This window comes from Notechis scutatus, chromosome 10, assembly GCF_049901735.1.
Source record: "Notechis scutatus isolate UNSWTSFEM ecotype Mainland chromosome 10, rNotScu1.2, whole genome shotgun sequence".
NCBI classification, from domain to species: domain Eukaryota; kingdom Metazoa; phylum Chordata; class Lepidosauria; order Squamata; family Elapidae; genus Notechis; species Notechis scutatus.
This window is the reverse complement of record NC_142018.1, coordinates 14,553,149-14,574,789: the sequence shown is the minus strand read 5'-3', so window position 1 is coordinate 14,574,789 and position 21,641 is coordinate 14,553,149. Positions and strand designations below refer to the sequence as shown.

The following is a 21,641-nucleotide window of genomic DNA, read 5'->3' as shown; positions in this document are numbered from 1 at the left end:
AGGAATCTGTCTTGGTGCAAATGCTCTCAGTGTACATAAAAGAAAAGATATATTCATCAAGAATCAGGAATCATAAGGTACAACACTTAATGATAGCCATAGGGTACAATAAGCAATCAAATCATACTAGGAAACAGTCAATATAAATCGTAAGGATACAAGCGACAAAGTTACAGTCCTACAGTCACAAGTGGGAGGGGATGGATGATAAGGAGTGATGAGATTAATAGTAATAGTAATGCAGACTTTGTAATTAGTTGCACAGTGTTTGATTTCGACCTCTGATTCAAAAACTGTAAAACTATGAGCAAAACAAACTATATGCGTAAAATAAAACCTTTCAACAAGGCTAACCTTGAGGAAAAAAGGGAATAAAAATAAAATATTTATAATGTCTTCAAAAGCATAGGAAAAAGAGTTTAACTGGAATCCAATAATAAGAACATGAAATCCATTCTAGAGTGTGAAGCTTTCTTTCTTTTAGAGAGTGCAAACTTAATATAACCCACCGAAATTGGTTTGGAAATCATAAATTTATAATTTGGAATGGTTCACTGTGCAAGAATCCAAATTAAAGCATTTCTACCTTCTAGCTGTCCAACCTCTGCATCCATGAAAACTACCTTGCCACCTCCTTTTTCGCTGATAGTTCTGTTGAATTCTTTCCGATGTTTAACTGAAACCTTCCTTTCTCAAACTTAAAGACCATCATTCCATGTTCTTGTACTTTGGGAGAAAGAAAGCCGGTCACAGTCAGAGCTTTTTTGGACAAGGTGTAGGATTATTTATAGCAATGAACAAAAAAAAAAAAAAAAAAAAAGGATTGTTCAGCTTATTTTTCAGAAGCAAAGTTAACTCTGTGCCTGAGTTCACACGCAAAACTCTAAACTAGGATTTTTATTTTTATTATTGTTAATCATCGCTCAGTCAGCCACATGTTCAGACTGGGTTTGGCATTTTTGTCTACCTATCAAGTCCTTACCAAGGACCTGGGATAGGCAAATCTGGTTGTTTTGACAGTGTTACAGATATTGTCGCAGGATGGAAGTGGTTCCAAATAAAGTTGCCTTCTGCAATTGACTGCTGGCAATTTTATCAATGCCAATGGTGGTGCTTCAGTTGTTTTGGGACTGGACCCTATTACTATTGATACTACCCTTGCTTGTCTTTGCCGTAGTCATTCTGTTTCTATTTGTAGGTCTATTGTTGTTGTTGTTGTTATTTCTTTTATTCATTAAACATGAAACTCTTAAAAACATGAAATATTTAAAAATGTATCACAAATATCATTGACTGGCACTGATGGTTGATACGGGTTGCTTCCAGCATCCTAGGTATCGGCCAAGTATCTTCTTAAAATGTACGATGTTCCGAGTAGCACAGTTTTTTGCAGTTCCACTGGTGTTATTGCAGGAAGCTGCAATTTCTTGATGTGTTTTGTAAAATTCCTGGACATGGTACCAAGTGCCCCAATAACAATGGGTATCAGTTACATGTTTCATCCATAACCATGTAGTTTCGATGGGAAGGTTGCAATATTTCGTGATTTTTTCCAGTTCTGTTTCTTCGACTCTGGAATCCCCTGGTACAATGTTGTTGTCGTTGTTATTGTTATTGTTTGTTGTTGTTATGCACTTGGTGATGAAGCGACATGCAGCCTGTTTCGCTAAAACAAATGAATTATATGAGTGAACTAAATTTGGATATAATTAGATTGGATAGGCATATTTAAGCAAATGCCTACTTTATTTTATTCTGTCCTTGAATGATAAAGCAATTGTTTTCTCTTTTATGACACCTTTTGCTCTTTCATTTAATTACATTGCAAGGTGTATGTTATTTATTTATTTGTTGGAGTGATTTGCTCACCTTGCATTTCTGAGTCTGAGAAGCGAAAACAGTTTAAACCAAAGAACGTCAATAGCAGAGTAGCTAATAAGAATAAAAACAACAAAATACAAAGCACAGTGGAGGCCAAACCATTGCTACACACCTATTCTCCAACTGCTACAAGGTAGCTGATTCAACACCTTGCCTTAATACCCATCAGAGGAATTGGCACCCCAACAAAGAAAACATGTCTTCTTCTGGGTTCTGCCAGATGACCTCATTTCATAGAAGGGACCCACAGCAAGTCCACTCAGCTGGATTTTGTGGAATAGGTGGAATTTGTGAAATACTTGAAAATAAGGGATTCCACAAAGGACTCCATTTTATCAGTATCATTAAATTCCAATTCTTAAAAACCAACCAAACAAGCAAGCAAACTAGACCATGCCACATTCAAGTTCAAAAGACCTGCCCAGAGGAATGACCATTCAGAGGGGATGCAAGTGAAGTTATCCAAAAATTTCCTCAAATAATTTTCACGTGAGAATATTCTTCCGATGAAACTTCTCAAGAGTCTTTCTCTCATCCCAGCATAAACTCCTTTTCTTTTATGCCATATAGTATCCTGTGGAACATGTTCAAATCTCTACACATTCTTCATTGGCGTGGAATCCTGCTTTGACTCTAGAGATGATTGATCAACATTTCTGAGAATTTCAGGTTAAAATAATCTCATGCCTTTCCTCCCCCCCACTTTTCTCTCTTCCCACATGTATCTTGTTATGCTACTGAATCTCCACGAACACAACAAAGACTTTATACTGTATTTCCCACATCTTAATTGTAAGATGATTTATCATAGTGAAATAAGTTATTTTCTATTCTCACCGCTTGACATATTCTCTGCATTGTTTTTAATTCGGCGTGTAGTTTCTTTGCTTTTTATTTGCCTCTGAAATGCAGAAAGATGTCCTGGTTTTGATTACTGTGTTCTAGCTTTTTTCTTCTTTTTCTTTTTAATTGAACAGTGTGAATGAATTGAGATGCTGTGGGAGGCAGGGAAAGGAGGATTTACAAGAGTTTCATAATGCATTAACTGTGTTTGTTTTATTAACTTCAGTTTTACTCATTACAGTTAATTACACCCCTTATACTAATGGGGTTAATTACAGGCTCCTAAGGTAAATCTTAATCATTTTAACTTTGGTAATCTCTAGAATAAGACTATTGTAATTTGTTGGAATGGCTTTGAAGACCGCTTATAAATAGTGAAACAATTCTTCAACATAATTTAATGGGACCTATAAACATTGTCCAACCATAATAGCAAAGTCATATAGATGTTGGAAGTTATGATTCCCCTCTCTTCTAGGAAAAGAAATCTTAAAACATTAGAAGGGGAAGGAAAATTCCCCTAAAAGAAAGGAGAGGTGAAAACACAAGCAGGGTCAGATCCATTAGCCCCCATCTTTGCATGGGACACACATTAGCTAAGATCCTTTCCCATAGAAATCAAATAGATGGCAAGCTATAAAAACTTGTGAAAAGATTTACCAAACAGGAAATTGCAACCAGGTGCAAACTGATAGCTACAAAGGATCAGGGGAAAAACAGAGATTGGACTATAAAACAATAGCTCCTACCAAGATCCTAGGAAGAGATCCCAATCTAAAGAGACAGGAACTCATCACACAAACAGAAATAAAAAGACTTCAAGGATTCACACTTACAAAATCAAAGGATCTGAAGGGTATAAGAAAGGGGTCTTCCTACTCACTAGATTAGATTAATCTCAGGAACGCTGTAGAATTTATTCTTATTTGTCTTCCTATTAATAAACTGATTCTGGCTCCCAATGCAGCTGACCAAATGATTTTGCAGTAAAATCTCCCAGCCGGGAAATTTGAATCAACGAAAGGAAAGAACTTTGCTTTTTTTTCCTTAAGGGGCAAAGGCTTCCTTTTCCTTTCCTCATAGATGGAGAGTTATCTTCAAATCCCTTCTAATTTTACGATGACTATAAATACATTTGGGAATAAACAGGCACCCTGAAATTCATCCAAAATATTGCCGCTGGCCTGAATATGTTCTTGTATTTTTATACTTTTTCCCTGCAATAAAGTACTTTTTTGAATCTAAATGTCATTAAAAGAGATAACATCCTTTAGAGGTCTGCAGACAGATTAAAATTAGAAGAAAAATATCAGAATATGAATAATACTTAGGACAAAGCAAGACATGAAATTGGGAAGTTTGTTGAGTTCGTTGCTTTGTTGATTAATAATATTTTTTTCTTCTAATTCTCCCCCTCCCAGAAAAAAAGTTTTCTGAACGTTGGATAAGATAAATGCTTCCGCTGCCAATTCCATTGCAAAGCAGCAAATCACATTTGTGAACTGTGAATCCCATTTTGCTTGAAGATGTTTAAAAAGTCACTTTGCTAGTTAGATGACGTGCTTATTCCTTATTAACTCACTTTTAGTGTGGGTATGTGAAATGCCCTTTATTCTGTGCTTTACTTGACCTTCCTCTTCTTCTAATTCAGAAACACTGACATTCAGGTGTTAATAAATTGGTTTCATATCATTTGTGTTAATGTCTTCTTGCTTGTCACCTTCTGTCTTTTAGAGAACATAGGAGAGTCACATTAGTGTGCCACACAAACTGTGATTAGAGAGGAAAAAATAAAGAAAGATATTCCTTTTTATATTTTAATGAACTTTCATCCTAGATTAAGCATATAGAGCAAAATTAAGTCTTGCAGTTTTTTCTTTCACGTTGAAGCAAAGATTCAGTGACTCTCTTGTTATATATTTGTCTTTCAAGATTCCTTGTTTGAATGGGTACTCTACCTGTTTTACAAATTATAAGCAAAAATATTATTTTCCCATATAATAACCACATGTTTATGATAGCAATAGCACTTAGACTAATATACCACTTTACAGCCCTCTCTTAAGCAGTTTACAGAGTCAGCCTATTGCCCCCAACAATCTGGGTCCTCATTTTACCCACCTCAGAAGGATGGAAGGCTGAGTCAACCTTGAGACTGGTGAGATTCGAACTGCCAAATTGTAGGCAGCTGGCAGTCAGCAGAAGTAGCCTGCAGTACTGCACTCTAACCACTGCGCCACCGATCAGATGGAGACATTGAATCAATGATTCATGTAGTGTCATACTGCCTATTATACCATCCATGGTGCGGGGCAGAAACTTGGCAAAAGCATTGAATGTTTTACTCTCATTATTAAGTGTTTCAGTTTTGGGATTCCCCTCCCCTCCCATATTTTAAATTTAAATCATTTATATTATTTATCATGCTGAAGCAATAAAATATAGAATTTAAACTATAGGGGAAAACTTTATGAAAAATAGACTAATATCTCTTGAGATTAAGAAAATAGTTTTAATTCTGTTTTACTCTTAGCATAAAATCCAGTACTGATTTTTCTGTACTTTTTAATCCCGATGAAACCTCTGCAAAGTGACCTGTTCAGTTGCTAAGTCATGTCGACTCTTTGCGACCCCCATGGACCATAGCATGCCAGGTTCCCCTGTCCTCCATTGTCTCTCTGAGTATGTCCAAACTCATGTCCATTATGTCAAGGACAGAGTCTAACCATCTCATCTTCTCCTTTTGCCTTCCATCTTTCCCAACATCAGGGACTTTTCCAATGAGTCTTTTCTCATGTGGTGTCCAAACTATTTGAGCTTCAGCTTCATTATCTGTCCTTCCAAAGGACAGTCAGGTTTGATTTCCTTTAGATTTGACTGGTTTGATCCCCTTTGATTGATTAGTTCTTAGCTAAGAAGAATAGAATAATGCTGGGAGGACCTTAGAGGTCTTCTAGTCCAGCTCCCTGCTCAAGCAGGAGAACCTATATCATCTCAGACAAGCAACTGTCCAGTCTCTTCTTCAAAACCTCCTGTGATGGAGCACCCACAATTTCTGCAGGCAAGCTATTCCACTAATTAATTGTCCTCACTGTTTCTCCTTAATTCCAGTGATTAATTTCCAACCATTGTTTCTTGTCCTGCCCTCTGGTGCTTTGGAGAATAATTTGACCCCCTCTTCTTTATGGCAGCCTCTCAAATACGGAAAAACTGCTCTCATGTCCCCTAGCACTTCTTTTCTCTAGACTCACCAAACCCAAAACCTGCAGCTGTTCTTCTTATGATTTAGTTTCCAGGCCTTTGATCAACTTAGTTGCTCTTTTCTGAACTTTTTCCAAAGTCTCAACACCTTTTTCGTAGTATGGTGACCAAAATTGGTTACAGTTTTCCTGGTGAGGTCTTCCTGAACTGATTAGTTGGAAGTGCCATTTTTGCTTCTCTAGAACATACACGCACATATTTTTAGACACCTATCTGTGCACAATGGCTCAGTTAAGTTGAAAGAAAACCCAGCGTCCTTCCTTCATACCGAAGCATCCATTCAAACTTTGTATACCTCTACAAGACAGAATTCACCCCTCTTGGCAGAAGAAAGGTGGATTGCTGGATTATAAAATATATTATTTCAGATCAACTTAATACTCGGGAATAATTTTAATAAAAAAAGTTGTTAAAAACCAAGAATGGATATATAAATACACACATATATATTTCTACCTTATGTACCCACACTAGTTCTGATTCATATGTCTACCACATTTTCATTGCCTTGTTTTTCAGAGATGCAAAAAAAAAAAAAAAACACGTTCAAATTCCAAAACACCTTTGCATATTTATCAGCCTCAAAACTACCCCGTGTGGAAGACAGCTGTGTTACGGTGATTATGCCTATCACCTTTTTAAAAGTTTCCAATAGGGCTCCATTCACATCTCCTGATTAATAAACCATTGGCTTAACCATTTTCATATGCTAAGCAAGCCAGAGGGTTAATGTGATGAGATTGACAGTCAGGTGACTGCAGTTTACTGCATTGTCTAAAGTAGCTGCTAATTAACATCCTGGGATTAAAATGCTACAGCTATGGAATTTAGTGCTGTGTGTTGTATTTCCCACCAGTCTGTTGAATTGGATTGAACAGCCTGCAATTATCATTAGAGCAGCCAGTTGCTCCAGGCTTGTTCTGGAAAGTTCATTTTAAGCGTTTGACAAGGAAGGCATTAGCGCCAGCCAAACTGGAAATAATCTTTCACTGGAAATCAGGTGTTCTAGAAAGTCTGTAGTTTGTGGCAGAAGACCTCAATGCAATGTAAAATATGTGAAGGAGTCATTTGGTCATCATCCACACACCATCCTACAGTACTTGGAACACTCAATGTTGTCATCCATCAAAGAAAGGTTCATGCTGGTCTGGTGCCATTAGCTATCATATAGACAGTTTGTTTCTGATTTATCAAGGGATTGTTTATCCTGGCAGGTATGAATGAGAGATAAAAGATTGTGTGCCAACAGTGCACTAGATCAGTTTAAAGGGATAACATATTATCTCAAAGCTTGCCACCTTCTTTGTTGGTATAGAGGAGAGCTAATTATGAAAGTTTTCAAGTCTTCACCCTTCCACGTTGTGAATTCTTCATGCACACCTCTATTTTAAAAGTTAATTGTTGATGAAAGTGTGAAGGAAATAAGTTTGTAAATGAATGTATTTCTTTTAAACAAATCTATAGATAACTAGCATTTACCGAAAGTTGTTTTCAATCATTCACCTAGTAGTCATAGAAACAAGTGAGGAATGACTATGAGTTATGATCTGTCAGATGCAGAAGAGGAGGAAGAGGAGGAGAAGGAGGCATGTGAGTCAGGGTCAGCATCAGGGCAACCAAAGAGCTCTGAGGGGGAAGAGGGAATGGAGCAGGCAGAGAGAGGGAGAGGGAGGGAGGGAGGGAGGGAGGGAGAGAGAGAGAGAGAGAGAGAGAGAGAGAGAGAGAGAGAGAGAGAGAGAGAGAGAGACGCGGGCCTGGGCTTTCTGTCAGTCCTCAGATGGAGAGTCAACAGCCCCCAGCCTGAAAGTGGCTGATGCGGAAGAGGAGGAACAGCTGGGTCCAGTGCCTGATATGCAGATGCGCAGAAGGCAGAAGAGAGGAGAGCAGTGGAAATCCGTGGGCTGATCCTCGGGAAGGAAGAGCCACCGCTGCTAGCGAAGCCCCACCCTAGCTCTGGGGATAAAAGGCAGGGGGCGGAGATGAATAGGTGTGGCAGACAGCTATTCATCTTCTGACCGGATGGACTTGTTAGCCTGCAAGAGAAACTTTTTGCCGAGGCTCCTAATAAAAGATTATTTTGAGTCCACGTCAGAGCGTTCGTCTTGTTTGAGGAACTGGGTCAGAACACTATCTCTAGTTTCTCACTGTTCTCCATTTCCATAATTGAAGTGGCTATGAAGGCAAAATAAGACAAATTATTTTTGGTCTTATTATTCTCTTCTGTTGATACAAACAGGCTCATTTATACGTTGTCGTTTATAATTAAATGTGTGAGTTTTCAAGCAGATAGGCAAGCAAGTAGATCGATAGTGTGCAGGTGATAGTCTGAAGCTTAATAAGACACAGAAAGGCCTAGATTGGCTTCTTAGGTGATTTGGTCACTCCTGAGATGGTGGTTGCAATCCCACCTTCGGTTCTGCTGTTGTAATGCAGTGAAAATTTTATTAGTGTGCTTTGTTCTTGTGGCTGTTCCTTTTATTACAGAATGTTCTGCTTACAGGATATATATTCATACTATGTACACTTCCTTCTGCAAAGCAATAAAATATCTCCAATGCATATCAACCTTATTATTGTATACTACCAGCTCTCCTAATTATATTATTACTTTTTCCTTACCAGGGCATATGTTTAAATGCTATAATGTCTTTGGTGCTTACACTCACTTTCAGGACGTAGTTAAATTAAGAAGTTGGCCTACTTTTTGATTATTAATCCATGCCTCACTTTATTAAGCTAATTGAAAGCTTAATAAAGTTTTAAAGCTTTGTACTGTCAGAGAGGGAAGACTTTTTGTGTTTTCTTAACTTTGACTAATTTAAAGAATTCTTTTAGTAAAATAATTTATAACGCCACTTAGTTCCTGTTACCATCTTTGGCCTGATGGTTTTGGTTCTTTCCATTCTGAAATGCATTTGTGATTGATATTGTTGTGAGTTAAGAATAACTTATAGTCCTGGTCTTTAATTAGACTGTCCCTAATGATATAATGGTATGTGCAAAAATTTTCAGTTCTCCAGAGTTTTTCGTAAGATCAGATATTATTAAAAAATGGGGAATGGAGAAGAAGCAAAGAAGTTCAAAAATTAGGGCCAGATACCATAGCCTAATGAAGACTGCAGTTGAGTTGGGAATTGTAGGTCAGAATTAGGTTTTACCTAGCATTCAGATAAAAATGGTGTCTCATTTCAGTCTGTTTCCCACCATAAACAAAGTACACAGTAGAAACACAACAGTCACAATGTTCTTGGATAACACCAAGGCTAACACCATTAGCTGGACATAGTTCTTCTTAAAGAGACACTAGCCATGCACATAAATGTTTATAATGGCCACTGTACAATGCCCAGAGATGGTGATATAGGATGGTGATTTTATTTTTACTTTCTTATGAGCAAATTTATATCCTGATAAAAGTCAGAATTCTGCCAGGTTCCAATGGGCTCTAGGGGAAAAGAAACCACCAACAACAACAACTTGATCGTTTTCTTGACAGGCAATAGAACCATGTCTCAGTAGCATCTCCTGTACTGTAGAACCTGACCAGGTCAGCATTTAATATGTAAATTCAGGACAGTGAAACAATTTGAATTGCAGGTGGAAGAAATCCACTTCAAATTCATTCAACCTCATCATCAAGCCACTTCTTTGACAAGGATGGAACTGAAGACATTTTTTTTTCTTCTCTTCTTTTTTCTCCAAATTATCTAGGAAAGCTTTTTCCAGTTGTTTGAGGTCGTTCAGATGTAGCCTGATGATGGAGGACTTGATATAACCCTCAGTAGCACATGTCGCTTGTTCTCTAAAATTTGGGGACAAAATTGCTATCATCCTTCACAGCTCATATCTGAAGTTGTGTAGGATGCCACCTTGATCACTGTTGGATAACTTTCCAATTACAAGGCCCAATGTTTATGGCTGATGTGTTTGATAGAGTCTTGTTTTCATCCAGATGGTTCTACTGAAGTTACATTATATTGATTTATTTTCAGGATGGAAATGGGGGGTCATGGGAGAAGGATTTTTTATTTTTTTTAATTTTTGGGTGACCTTAAATTAGTATCGTTATGATCCCGACTACTTTCTCTGTTTCCATCTGTCTTTAAGCGCTTAAAAGAGCTGTGCATACCATATCTGATTTGGTACTAACTTCCGAATCTGAACAGCTCATAGCTCACAAATGAAATGTTCATGGAACACTTACACTTGTAATTATCACCTCCATGTATCATCTGTTTTACTGCAATAAAGCTGAACAAGAAACGTTAGCTGACTCACTGCCTTAATTATGAACTTTGAAAGTCTGTATCATACAGAAAAGTAAACAATTGATGAGTCTTACACTTATTTTTCATAGGTTATACTACCATTATAGCATACCCCCCCCCCCTTTTTTTTTTTTTTACATTCTTGCCTCATTAAACATGATCTTACAATGTCAGGTTAATTTATTTCTGAGATTAAATGTCTCGTTAAATTCTGATGAAGCCTAATGCCTTCCTGGGCAAAACTGGTTGTGAAATACTCTTGTATTAAAATATTGTTCTATCTTTCCTGCCCAGGTAAATGAACAGAGCAGCCTGAAATCGCTTTCTCTAACTAAGATTTTTCTGCAAGATAAAATTTTCACAAGACAAGGACAGGATTAATGAACGATGGCTTTAAATAGGAGTTCTTTATTTTACATTTCGTACTGCTTCAGGGATTTTGTTATTATTATTTTAATCATAGAGATACCATAAAACAGGAATGGTTGCCTGTCGTGATGTTCTTCTTTAGCATTTTAGTGATTAGAGCCATGGTGTTTAGGAACCCTGTTCTGATGAATCTCCCAAAGCCAACATTGAATGTATAGATCAGAGGTGTCCAAATTTAAGACTTGTGGACACCAACTCCCAAAATTTCCCAGCAAGCCAAGATTGGACAACCCTGGTATAGATTATAACCATACAGAAGGCAAAACCAAAGCCATAGAAGAATTGTAAGGTAAATAATAAATCTTGTGGTATGTTCACCTTTCTCTCAATGGAATTAAACCAGGAGCTTAAAAGCTATATAAGCTGATTATACAGTGGTGGATCATTGTGATTTGTCCCCTAAGTTTCTTTGTTGATAGTTCGCAGTTTTGAAACCTGAACCAGAGGTGGTATTCAGCAGGTTCTGACAGGTTCTGAAGAACCAGTATTAGAAATTTTGAGTAGTTCGGAGATACGGCAAATCCCACCTCTGACCGGCCCTGCCAGCATCTCTTCTCTGACTCCCATTGAGTCCCAGCTGATCGGCTGGGTCTTCTTTGGTTGCCTTTCACAGGAGAACGGAGCTGGAAAGATGGTTAGTAGGGTGGGGAGGGAATGGGGATTTTGCAGTAACCTTCACCCAGAAATAGGGAAGGGATGGAGATTTTACAGTATCCTTCCCCTGCCATGACTATCAAGCCACACCCACCAAGCCACGCCCACAGAACTGGCAGTATTTTTTTTTGAATCCCACCACTGACCTGAATCTTCCTTTTCAAAGACGGATCCATTAGCATATGGTATAAATAGCAGTCTATTTTTTTTTAAGTTTGCAAAGCAAACCATGTTTTTTTTTTCCCCACTTGTGTTTTCTTATTAGTACATATATGGAAGGGAAATTAAATGCACCGTATTCTTCCTCTCCTCTTACCTGTTTTGTACAGAACATTGGGAGGGTTTAGGAAGCCTCTGTGAAAAAGAAAACATGATCACGATGATGAAAATGTTGGGAATGCTTTTCTTACAGAGTCACAATGACTGAGGTATATTTCCATATGAAGTTCATTGTTTTGATGCCGTTCGACCTTTTCACAACATAATTCATAGCTTCAATAGCTTTTAAATCTTCTGTACGAAAGGACCTTTAACAGTTCGCTCATTAATAGTCCATCTGTCATCATCATTATTTTTATGTATTTATATTTATTTTATTTGTTTGTCAGACATGTAGAAGATAACAAGTATATGTATGGAGATTAACATAAACAAAGGAAGTAAATACAGATCAACAGGGACAGTAAGAGAGGGACAGTCGGCACACTGGTGCTCTTATGCACGCCCGCTTTAAGGACCTCTTAGAAATGGGGTGAAGTCCACAGTAGACAGTTTGAGGTTGACACTGTGAAGGGTTGAGGCTGTTATAACGGAGTCGAATAGGGCATTCCAGGTGTTGACCACTCTGTTGTTGAAGTCGTATTTTCTGCAATCAAGTTTGGAGTGGTTTACCTTGAGTTTGTATCATTTGCCCATGTGTTATTGTGGTTATAATTGTATTGTGTGATATTGTGTATCATCGTCATCATATTCATGATCTTTCATCATGCTTCATTTTATTTTGGGGTGGGTTTCCTCAATTTACCACCACAATTGAGCCCAACAATTTCTGTTGTTCAGTGAAACATTTCTTAAGTGAATTTTGTCCCATTGTTATGACTTTTTGAGCTACCGTTGTTAAGTGATGAAGAACTTACACAAGAGACATTGCTGAGACAATCTGTGGAAAGAAAATGTCCTTCCTTTTGCCTCTTTTTTCACTACAGGCAATTTTTACAGCCCGAATGTTTAAGAATCTAGCAAATTACTTGTCTCGACAACAAAATGAGTCTTATGACCTTTCCTGGATTCCAGACACTTGCCACGATGAATTGCTCCCTGAGTAATAATCTGTTTAAAAGATGGTTTTGAATTATTTGTGCTTCTATGACGCGATGAAAAGAAAATGACTTGATGGCAGAAATCTTTAACTTGTCTTTCCCCATCATCATCCACCACGGATGGTCCATTCAAGCAATTTGGGTTTGTGTGTTTGGAAATCCATTCATGAATCTTGGTGTGCTTTTTTGGCAAGCACAGATATAATCCTGGAGTTTGAAAAAAAGAATTTTCTATTTCTGGTTACCGGTGTGACTATTCATGTACTGGATTTTGCCTTCCGCATTCTGTCTGCTTTTTTGACAGTAGAGTTACGTGCAAAATAGTTCCTCCAACAACTTGTTATCACAGTTTTTATATTAGGGGTTTGTTGTGTATTTGGAGAAAAAACACTTGTGTACCCTGGAAGATTGAGAATCTCCATAAACATAGTGTCCGTGCAGATTTTTTTCACTTTCTAGATCAGGGGTCACCAACCTTTTGGACCTCAGAGACCAGAGACCCTGGGAAAATCCCCAAAAAAGTCTGCAGGAAAATTCCCCACCCAGTTTTCCTACTGATCAATTGTTCTTTACTTGGGATCGCAGGATACCGTCTCCAGCTCCATTCTCAGGGGGAGGGGAGAGAGAGAGAGACTTTTGGCTTCATGCAAGGAAAGCAGCAGAAGCAGCAGAAGTCTTTCTTTCTCTCCCCCAAACTCCACCAGAAATGAGTCTTTGCTGGTGCAGCTTCTTGGAGCAGGAGGCCTTGCAGGGTCCCAAAGACTCATTTCTGACGGAGTTTGGGGGAGAGAAAGAAAGACTTTTCCCTTGCATGCAGCCAAAAGCAGAAGAAAGAAGCAGCCCGGTGGCCAGGCCAGGCATGTGGGGCGAGTGTGGCAAGTTCCTCCCCTCCGTCCTTTCCCCCCTCCCCTCACTACCTTGTGTTGTTCGCAATGCAAGTGACACAAGCCTTGTGTTCCTGTGGGCCATATGGGCGGTGCAGCCTTGTGTTCCCGTGTAGCCTGGATTAATTGCTTTGGGGGGGGGCATTTATCTGCGGACCACCAGTGGTCCCTAGCCCACTGGTTGGCGACCAGTGTGCTAGATTACTGGGAGGCATATTATGGTATGTCTACAATGGCTTGATCCTTGCTTGGACCACTCGTAACTTTCAGAATCTTCAGTTTTGTGGATGGCATCATCAGAATCATACTTCTCTCACTGGATTCATAGGAGGTGCCACTTCATTCATACATTTCTTTCTCCATTGACTTCTGTTCTGTTAGTATTAGCAATGGAAAACTCAAGATGCAATCCCAGGTTAAATGAAACGAGTCCACGATATACAGTATAATCTCCACTTTTACAGCCAATCTGGAATTAATCACTAGGAGGCTAGGTATTGCTGAGGAAATAACTTGGTTGTTGTTATCACACTTTTGTTGTTACTTTTATATATGCTAAAACAATGGCCTTGGATGTAAATGAACACAGGGTGAAATTTATAACACACAAAGTAAGCAATCACTTTGTTTTTCCTGCTCGGTTCTACTCAGAAATGATGACTGGGGGGGAAAAAACACTAATTTTTCTTTCCATGCTCTGAGTTTCTTTCATCTGTAATGCAGAAGGGGTATGCTTTTGTCTAAACTCCGCTTACAGATTTGTTTGTTTGTTTGTTTTGCTTTGTTTCAGAAATTACTGACACCATCTTGCTATTTACAAAAGACCTTAAGGCTCATTTCAAAAGCAGGGTATATATTTTAATACACACACACACACACAAAACCCCTTCCATCCCTTTGAACAACTTTCTTTTCTCTTCACAATATTAGTCTGCAGAGCTAATAAGCTATCCCCGAGTAATTTAAGGGAAAAGATAAGATACTCTGCGGCGAATACAATAATACTAATTGATTGACTTTTAATATTAATCTGAACAATGTAACTGCTGCTTAGCAATTGATTACAAAAATGAATTAAAAAGGTGATATGTTACACTGTTCCTGTGCCTTTGCTTTCCACTATTTGGAACATCAATAATTTGTGTTATGCCATTAAATTAGAAGTACCAGTAAAAAGTTACAGCGGTTACAGGTTTCTACAGACTACTACATTTCATGACTAGAGAGAAAGAGATAAAAATATGTATTCTGCAGATTTTCTTTAAATCACCAACTATATATATTGCTAAGATAGAATCTCTTTGAAACTGGGTTTCTGTTTAATCTACAAATTAGATTCAAAGGAATGAAATATTAGCATTTCTATCAATAAATTTGAATAGAATTAGATTAGTTTGAACTAATGGAAGAATAAAATAGTGACATTCTCACATTAAGCATGATGATTTCATATATTATATTATATATTTCCCTTTATTTTATGAATAGTAGAACTTTTATGAGCCGTAATTCAGAAAAATGAGGGCACATATTAATGGAATTATCTTCACTGCCTTCACGAATATTACTTCAGACATAGCTTTTTTTCTTCCCCCAGTCGTAAGTCCTGATCTGATTTCTGAATTACCATTTTTTTTCCCTCTCAGTTTCAGCTCAAAGTCTTAAAAGCAATCTTGATTCCATGGGACACCAGATACAGCGTTTGGAAAATGACATCAAGAAGTTCCCCAAAATAGAAGATCCTCATGATAAATTTTTTGAAAAAATGATCATATCCTTTTGCGTGTTGTTGCTTTTTTGCTAGTCAAATATATGCATTATGTCCTGCTTACAATGTTTAAGCAATATAACACGGAATAACTTTTGAATGAGAGAATGCTCTGCTTGATCAGAAAGTTGTCAGCCAGAGGTGTGATGTATCTTCATATGAAATTCCAAAGGAATATCTGCTTTTTCTAAACAGTATTTTAGTTAGACTACTGAACATATAAATTGAGGTTTGCCTTGATTCATTCCTTGCCCTAATCAAAATCATGATATTTCAGTCATTTCCTCACTAGGGTAGCAGAATGTCTTCTGGACAGTAGCAAAAAGGGCAACTTTATTTGTCTACTTGTGGACATTTCAGACGAAGCCTAGAACTTCTGTGTCCTTTGTCGGTTGTGAAATAAGGTAAGAAACCTCAACTTTAACATAAAAAAATGGTCTAATTTGGAGAGCGGGGGATGTAATGGCCAGATTTGGTGACAATACCAAATAGAATAGAAAAGAATTCTTTGTTGGCCAAGTGTGATTGGACACACAAGGAATTTGTTTTGGTGTAAATACTCTTAGTATACATAAAAAGAAAAAGAAAAAAATACATTTGTCAAGAATCATAGGTATAACACTTAATGGTAGTCAAAAGGTACAAGTAAGCAATCAAATCATACTAGGAAACATAATAAGTGATCAAATCAAATTATACTAGTAAACAGTCAATTTAAAAAACCATAAGGATACAAGCAACAAGGTTACATTCATGCAGTCATAAGTGGGAGGAAATGGGTGGAAAAAAAGGATGAGAAGATGAATAGTAATAGCAATAGTAATGCAGACTTAGTAAATTGTTTAGGATGGCTAGATGTGCTTTGCATGTTAACTGAGAGCTTCTGCACCAGAGATAAATTATTTGTGTCTAATCACATTTGACCACTATTCTATTCTATTCTATTCTATTCTATTCTATTCTATTCTATTCTATTCTATTCTATTCTATTCTATTCTATTCTATTCTATTTTATTTTCTATTTTCTATTTTCTAGTCTACTCTATTACTCTACTCTATTACTCTACTCAACACAAAGATTCATGTTTGTGATTTATATATTCTTTTAATAAACTATCTATCCTGAGAGTTAAATATAACATCCATTCTTGGACCCATTACTGACTGCCAGGTGCTAAACTACAAGAATGGTGCCCATTGGTGAGCATCCTATGTTCGCATCTATTTTCTTTCTTACTTCTGCATGTAGTTAACAAAGAGGAGAATATAAACAGTATCTTTATTGGGCCAGGTAATGACGCCAAAGAGTTGGGAAGCTTTTTCAGTTTCTGCCGCATTTTTCATTAAGCAAAAAGGAAACCAAAATAAGATAGAACACAGAAAGTTGCAGACAAACACAAAGCGAATAGGCCCCGAGGTTTGTAGTTTAGAGTCAGTTTGAAGAAGATAATTATAGATTGAATTAATTAGCAGCTAATTAGCAGCTAGCAGCTATTGCAGGTATCAGATTACCTATCATTCTGGAATAAAAAGTAATGACTAACAGACACGAGCATGCATCCCCCCACACACACAAAAAAAACAACAACCATAAAGAGAGCCTCAAACCTATCTTCTGCAAAATATATTTCCCCGTATTTGACTATTATCTTTTGTTCTCAGGATTATAGTAGCTGCATCAGTTTTAGCTTCTTCTTCTTCCTTTAAGTTATGGAGCATCATAGAAAGAAATGGTTCCCAGGATGTAATTTCTAATTTCATTGATTCTTCACTGACATCTGGGGCAATTCGGAATCCTTTCTATTTAATTCTGTAACTATAATATGCAAGTACGTTCCAGTTCTTAGGGGACTGGAGACTAAAACATATGAAGAATGGTTACAGGAATTGGTCCTGGGTAGTTTAGTGAAGAGAAGGACCAGGGGAGACAGGAGAGCAGTCTTCCAATATTTGAGGGGCTGCCACAGAGAGGAGTGGGTCAAACTATTTTCCAAAGCACCTGAAGGCCAGACAAGGAATAATGGATGGAAACTGAACAAGGAGAGATTTAACCTAGAAATAAGGAGAAACTTTCTGACAGTGAGAACAATCAACCAATGGAACAAGTTGCTCTCCGAAGTTGTGGGAGCGTCATCACTTGAGACTTTCAAGAAGATATTGGACTCCCCTCTGTCAGAAATGGTGTAGAGTCTCCCGCTTGGGCGGGGGGTTGGACTAGATGACCTATAAGGTCCCTTCCAACTCTGATTATCTGTTATCCTTGGCACTGAAACTCAAACATAGTTTACCATAGTATTTGATTCCCCCACCCACCCACCCACCCCCGCTTTCAACAATTGAGAAAACTCATCCTTTAATAAGTATTTTGCTAAAATATCTGGAGCAATTTAGATCTGATCCTATAGGGAAACAAAAGCTTGGCACTGGTTTTTCTATTGTGTTTCATTGATAATTAAGGCGTTTTTAAAAGAAAAGTCCACTGCATCTCATATCCATCCATTACAAATGATTGGTTGGTCTTAATTGTGAGTGTCCACTTGGTGGCAAATGTGAGTGGTTTTTTTAATTACTCCATCTTTTAAAGAAAAGATAGAGGACCTCAGGGTTATCGCCAACAAAGAGTGAAACGATTTAAAAACTCTGGAAACATCTTCTAGGAAATAAGCTCCACTGAACTTGATAGGATTTCTTTATGAATATCACCTACATGGCTTGTTGTTTGATTTCTTAAGAAGTTGTTAAGCATAACAGCTGGGCCTAATCAAAATAGAGCACCTTGTTGCCATAGCAACAAGTCAGAGATCTGGCTCACAACCAGGAAGAGTTGCAACAACGTTCTTCTACTTGTGTTCCTCAACAGTTGACCCTAAAATACCTTTGGCTTGATACCAAATGCATAACCTGCAACAGAGACCTTATGTATCATATATTTGTTTAATCTCCTTTTTCAACCTATTCATACTGATAACCGTCTCTGAATTTCCCAGTAGCAGATTCCATAACATTGTCTTCAGTCTCCTCCTTAGCTTCATTAGAGAGCTCTTAAGTATTTTTGTTTGTTTGTTTTTAGATTTTAAAAAAAAAACTTTATTGAAATTTAACATGTTAAAATATTTACAAAAAATTCTATAAAATAAAGTATGTCAGTACCTTTCTTCATCGTTTTCTTGACAGTACAATAAGTACGATTAATACAATTAATACTTAAAAGTTAATAGAAATATTATTAATAATAACTAATAACCAATTAATATTAATAAAGTAATTCATATAAAAAGATCAATAAGTCAAAAAGAAAAAGGATATCATAGCACTAAATAAATATCTATATCTAAAGAAAGTCAGGTATAAATCTATATAAATATAGTCTATACACTAAATTCTATAATCCATAACCATGAAAAGAGAAAAACTATAAGATTTTATCTATACAATATAAATATAACTACATGAATATTATAAATATAGATATAAATATCATTAATATAAATCTCCATTTTACTGATAATCCCTCTATTTCAACAAATTCTCATGGATTCTACATATATATATATACAAGTATGCAAATTGTATTTCCATTTTTGACCTATATTTTTCATATTTTACTGTCTACCCAAATATTCCAAATCGTATAATATTCTGAGTCCTCTTATGTCATTTAATTTCAAAGTGAGTCTCTCCATTTCTGCGGATTCCAGAATTTTACAAATTATTATTCCATCTGACGGTGTGGTAGACATGTGATTCTTGCCGCCGTGATTATATGTATAATCAAGTATTGAGAGGATTCTTAAGTTTTAATATATCCATCATTTCTACAAGTCTGTGTATCTATCATGTCCCAACCTTACTTCTAAGAGAAAAAGACTCCCATGCTTGTTGGATACTCGAGTTGGACTTTTCTATACCTCTCCCAACTCAAAAATATCCTTTTTTGAGGTTGTCCCGGATGGCTCATGCTATTGAAATGTGGTTGTGACATATTCTTGACTAACTGTAAGACTGTTAGATTTGAGCATTTCCCATATATTCCAATGAACAGTACTATAACCAAATTATCATCCTCTTTTTCCTCTTGATCAGTATTCCTTTTTGTGTTTCATAACAGTGATCTACCAGTGAGGTAATTATCTTTGACTTTTAGCTCATTTCCTCTCATTATTCTATTAGCAGAGCTGGCATTGTTACTTATCGGTTGCACAGAAAGTCAAATATTTTGTGATTCCTACATAATTTTGCAATTAGTGATAAGAAAACATGTGGCATCAATGGTGCAAATTAGTACCGAAAGCACTTCAATAAAACAAGTACTCTGTTTCTGATTGTATTAATTTAACTGTTCTCTAGCTCCTGTAATTGGTAAGATTATGTATTTTGGGATAATAACATTAATATCTTAATGAAGGAAGAAAAAAAACATTTGATATCTAATTTGAAGTACAAACTGTTAGATTGTTTTTTTAACAAAATGGATAATGGTAGAAAGGAAGAATGGTTTCGGATAATCTGAAAAAGCAACAGATGCCTTGCCTAATATAGAGAAATATATAAATCTAAAGGTTAATTGAAAAAAGAAAATGATTTTCTCTCTAAAAACTTTCTCTACCATCATGGAAACATTGAAATGAAATCTGTATATGTGTACTTTGTCACTGCCGCCATACTTTTCATTTGTTTATTTAACTCGTAGAAATGGAAAACTATTTATAGTTAATTTGTGAGTGAATTCACATTGCCTAAGTCGCATTGGATTTAAAAACACCAAGGAACACCACAGAACAATCTGAAATCCTAGGACACAATACATGCTAAAATTATGTTATCAGCTATGAGAAATTATGGTGATCAAATTTCCATTTCTTACTCTCATCTTGCACCTTCCCCCCTTAATCCTACAAATATATACATATTTTGTAAGCAATTTTAAAGAGCAAGCAGAAAAAGGGCTCAAGAATTTTGGGGTATCTCCCCCCGCCTAGAACTAGGAAAAAAAAAATAGTAATTCTTGGCTCATAACAAAGTATGGTTAGGTGCTACAATTCATGCTGCAATGCACCGTGATGCACCTTTCTTTGAAAACAAACCCAGAACACTGCACATTTCTAGTTTCTCTTAACTATGTTTGATTAGGAGTAGGGAAGCTTTAGTGGTTAAAATCTAGCAGTAGGGAAGGTTTACTGGTTAAAATCTAAAATAATTCAATCCAGTGGTGGGATTCAATTTTTTTTTATTACCGGTTCTCTGGGCGTGGCTTGGTGGGCATGGCAGGGGAAGGATACTGTAAAATCTCCAGTCAGAGGTGGGATTTGCCGGTTCTCCAAACTACTTAAAATTTCCGCTACCGGTTCTCCAGAACTGGCCAACTGCTGAATACCATCTCTGATTCAATCCTCTTCTCTTTAACAAACACTTCATCTTTGTCTTAATGCCAAAGACAAATCCATTTGTGTTTTCCCTGTTCCTCTTTTTTTTTTTTTTTCATTTAGGACAAAATCTTGGATTTGATGTTTCTTTTCTATAAGAAATTGAGTATTTAGTAGAAGAGTTCAGAAGATAGACATTAGTGCTGTTTAGCCATTATGGTTACAGATGGATTACTGTTAGAAACATCTACATGCATAAAAAAGATTTTCAGTGCAGTACCTCTGGATGGGGGAGGGGTGATCTCTGATAGTAAGTAATAGGGGGAGCCTCCCTCTTACAAGGAGACAATCATGACACAGAGTAACCTACACATAAACTTAGACAAGACTTTAGCGGAACTATTGTATTCAGTGAAAGGGTTCCTTTCCTTCAGTGGGAAAAGAGAACACTTGATTTTCACCCAATATGAATGAAAAGCACAGTATGAGATAGATAGATAGATAGATAGATAGATAGATAGATAGATAGATAGATAGATAGATAGATAGATAGATAGATAGATGGTAAATAGATAGCTGATAGATGATAGATGATAGATAGATGATAGATAGAAGGTAGATGGTAGATAGAAGATAGATGATAGAAGATAGATAGATGGTAGATGATAGAAGATAGATAGATGGTAGATAGAAGATAGATGATAAATGATAGATAGAAGGTAGATAGATGGTAGATAGATGGTAAATAGATAATAGATAGAAGATAGATGGTAGATAGATGATAAATAGATGGTAGATGATAGATAGATGATAGATAGATAGATAGATAGATAGATAGATAGATAGATAGATAGATAGATAGATGATAGATAGATAGATAGATAGATAGATAGATAGATAGATAGATAGATAGATAGATAGATAGATAGATAGATGATAGATAGAAGATAGATGGTAAATAGATGATAGAA

The 21,641-nt window shown here is 36.7% G+C and overlaps 1 protein-coding gene across 5 annotated transcripts in view; it reads left to right on the top strand.

Annotated features, from left to right (window-relative positions):
- The window catches only part of DIAPH2 (diaphanous related formin 2), a 285,202-nt gene that overhangs the window by 132,776 nt on the left and 130,785 nt on the right, over positions 1 to 21,641 (top strand). For 4 of the 5 annotated variants that reach the window (XR_015750725.1, XR_015750726.1, XR_015750723.1 and 1 more), the window contains one exon: positions 15,186 to 15,711. Coding sequence is in view for 1 of the 5 variants with exons in the window: in XM_087972139.1 (XP_087828265.1) it covers positions 15,186 to 15,310 (125 nt within the window). In the remaining 4 variants the exon portion in view is untranslated. The remainder of the gene's footprint in view (positions 1 to 15,185; positions 15,712 to 21,641) is intronic. The other variant, XM_087972139.1, reaches the window with a different exon arrangement.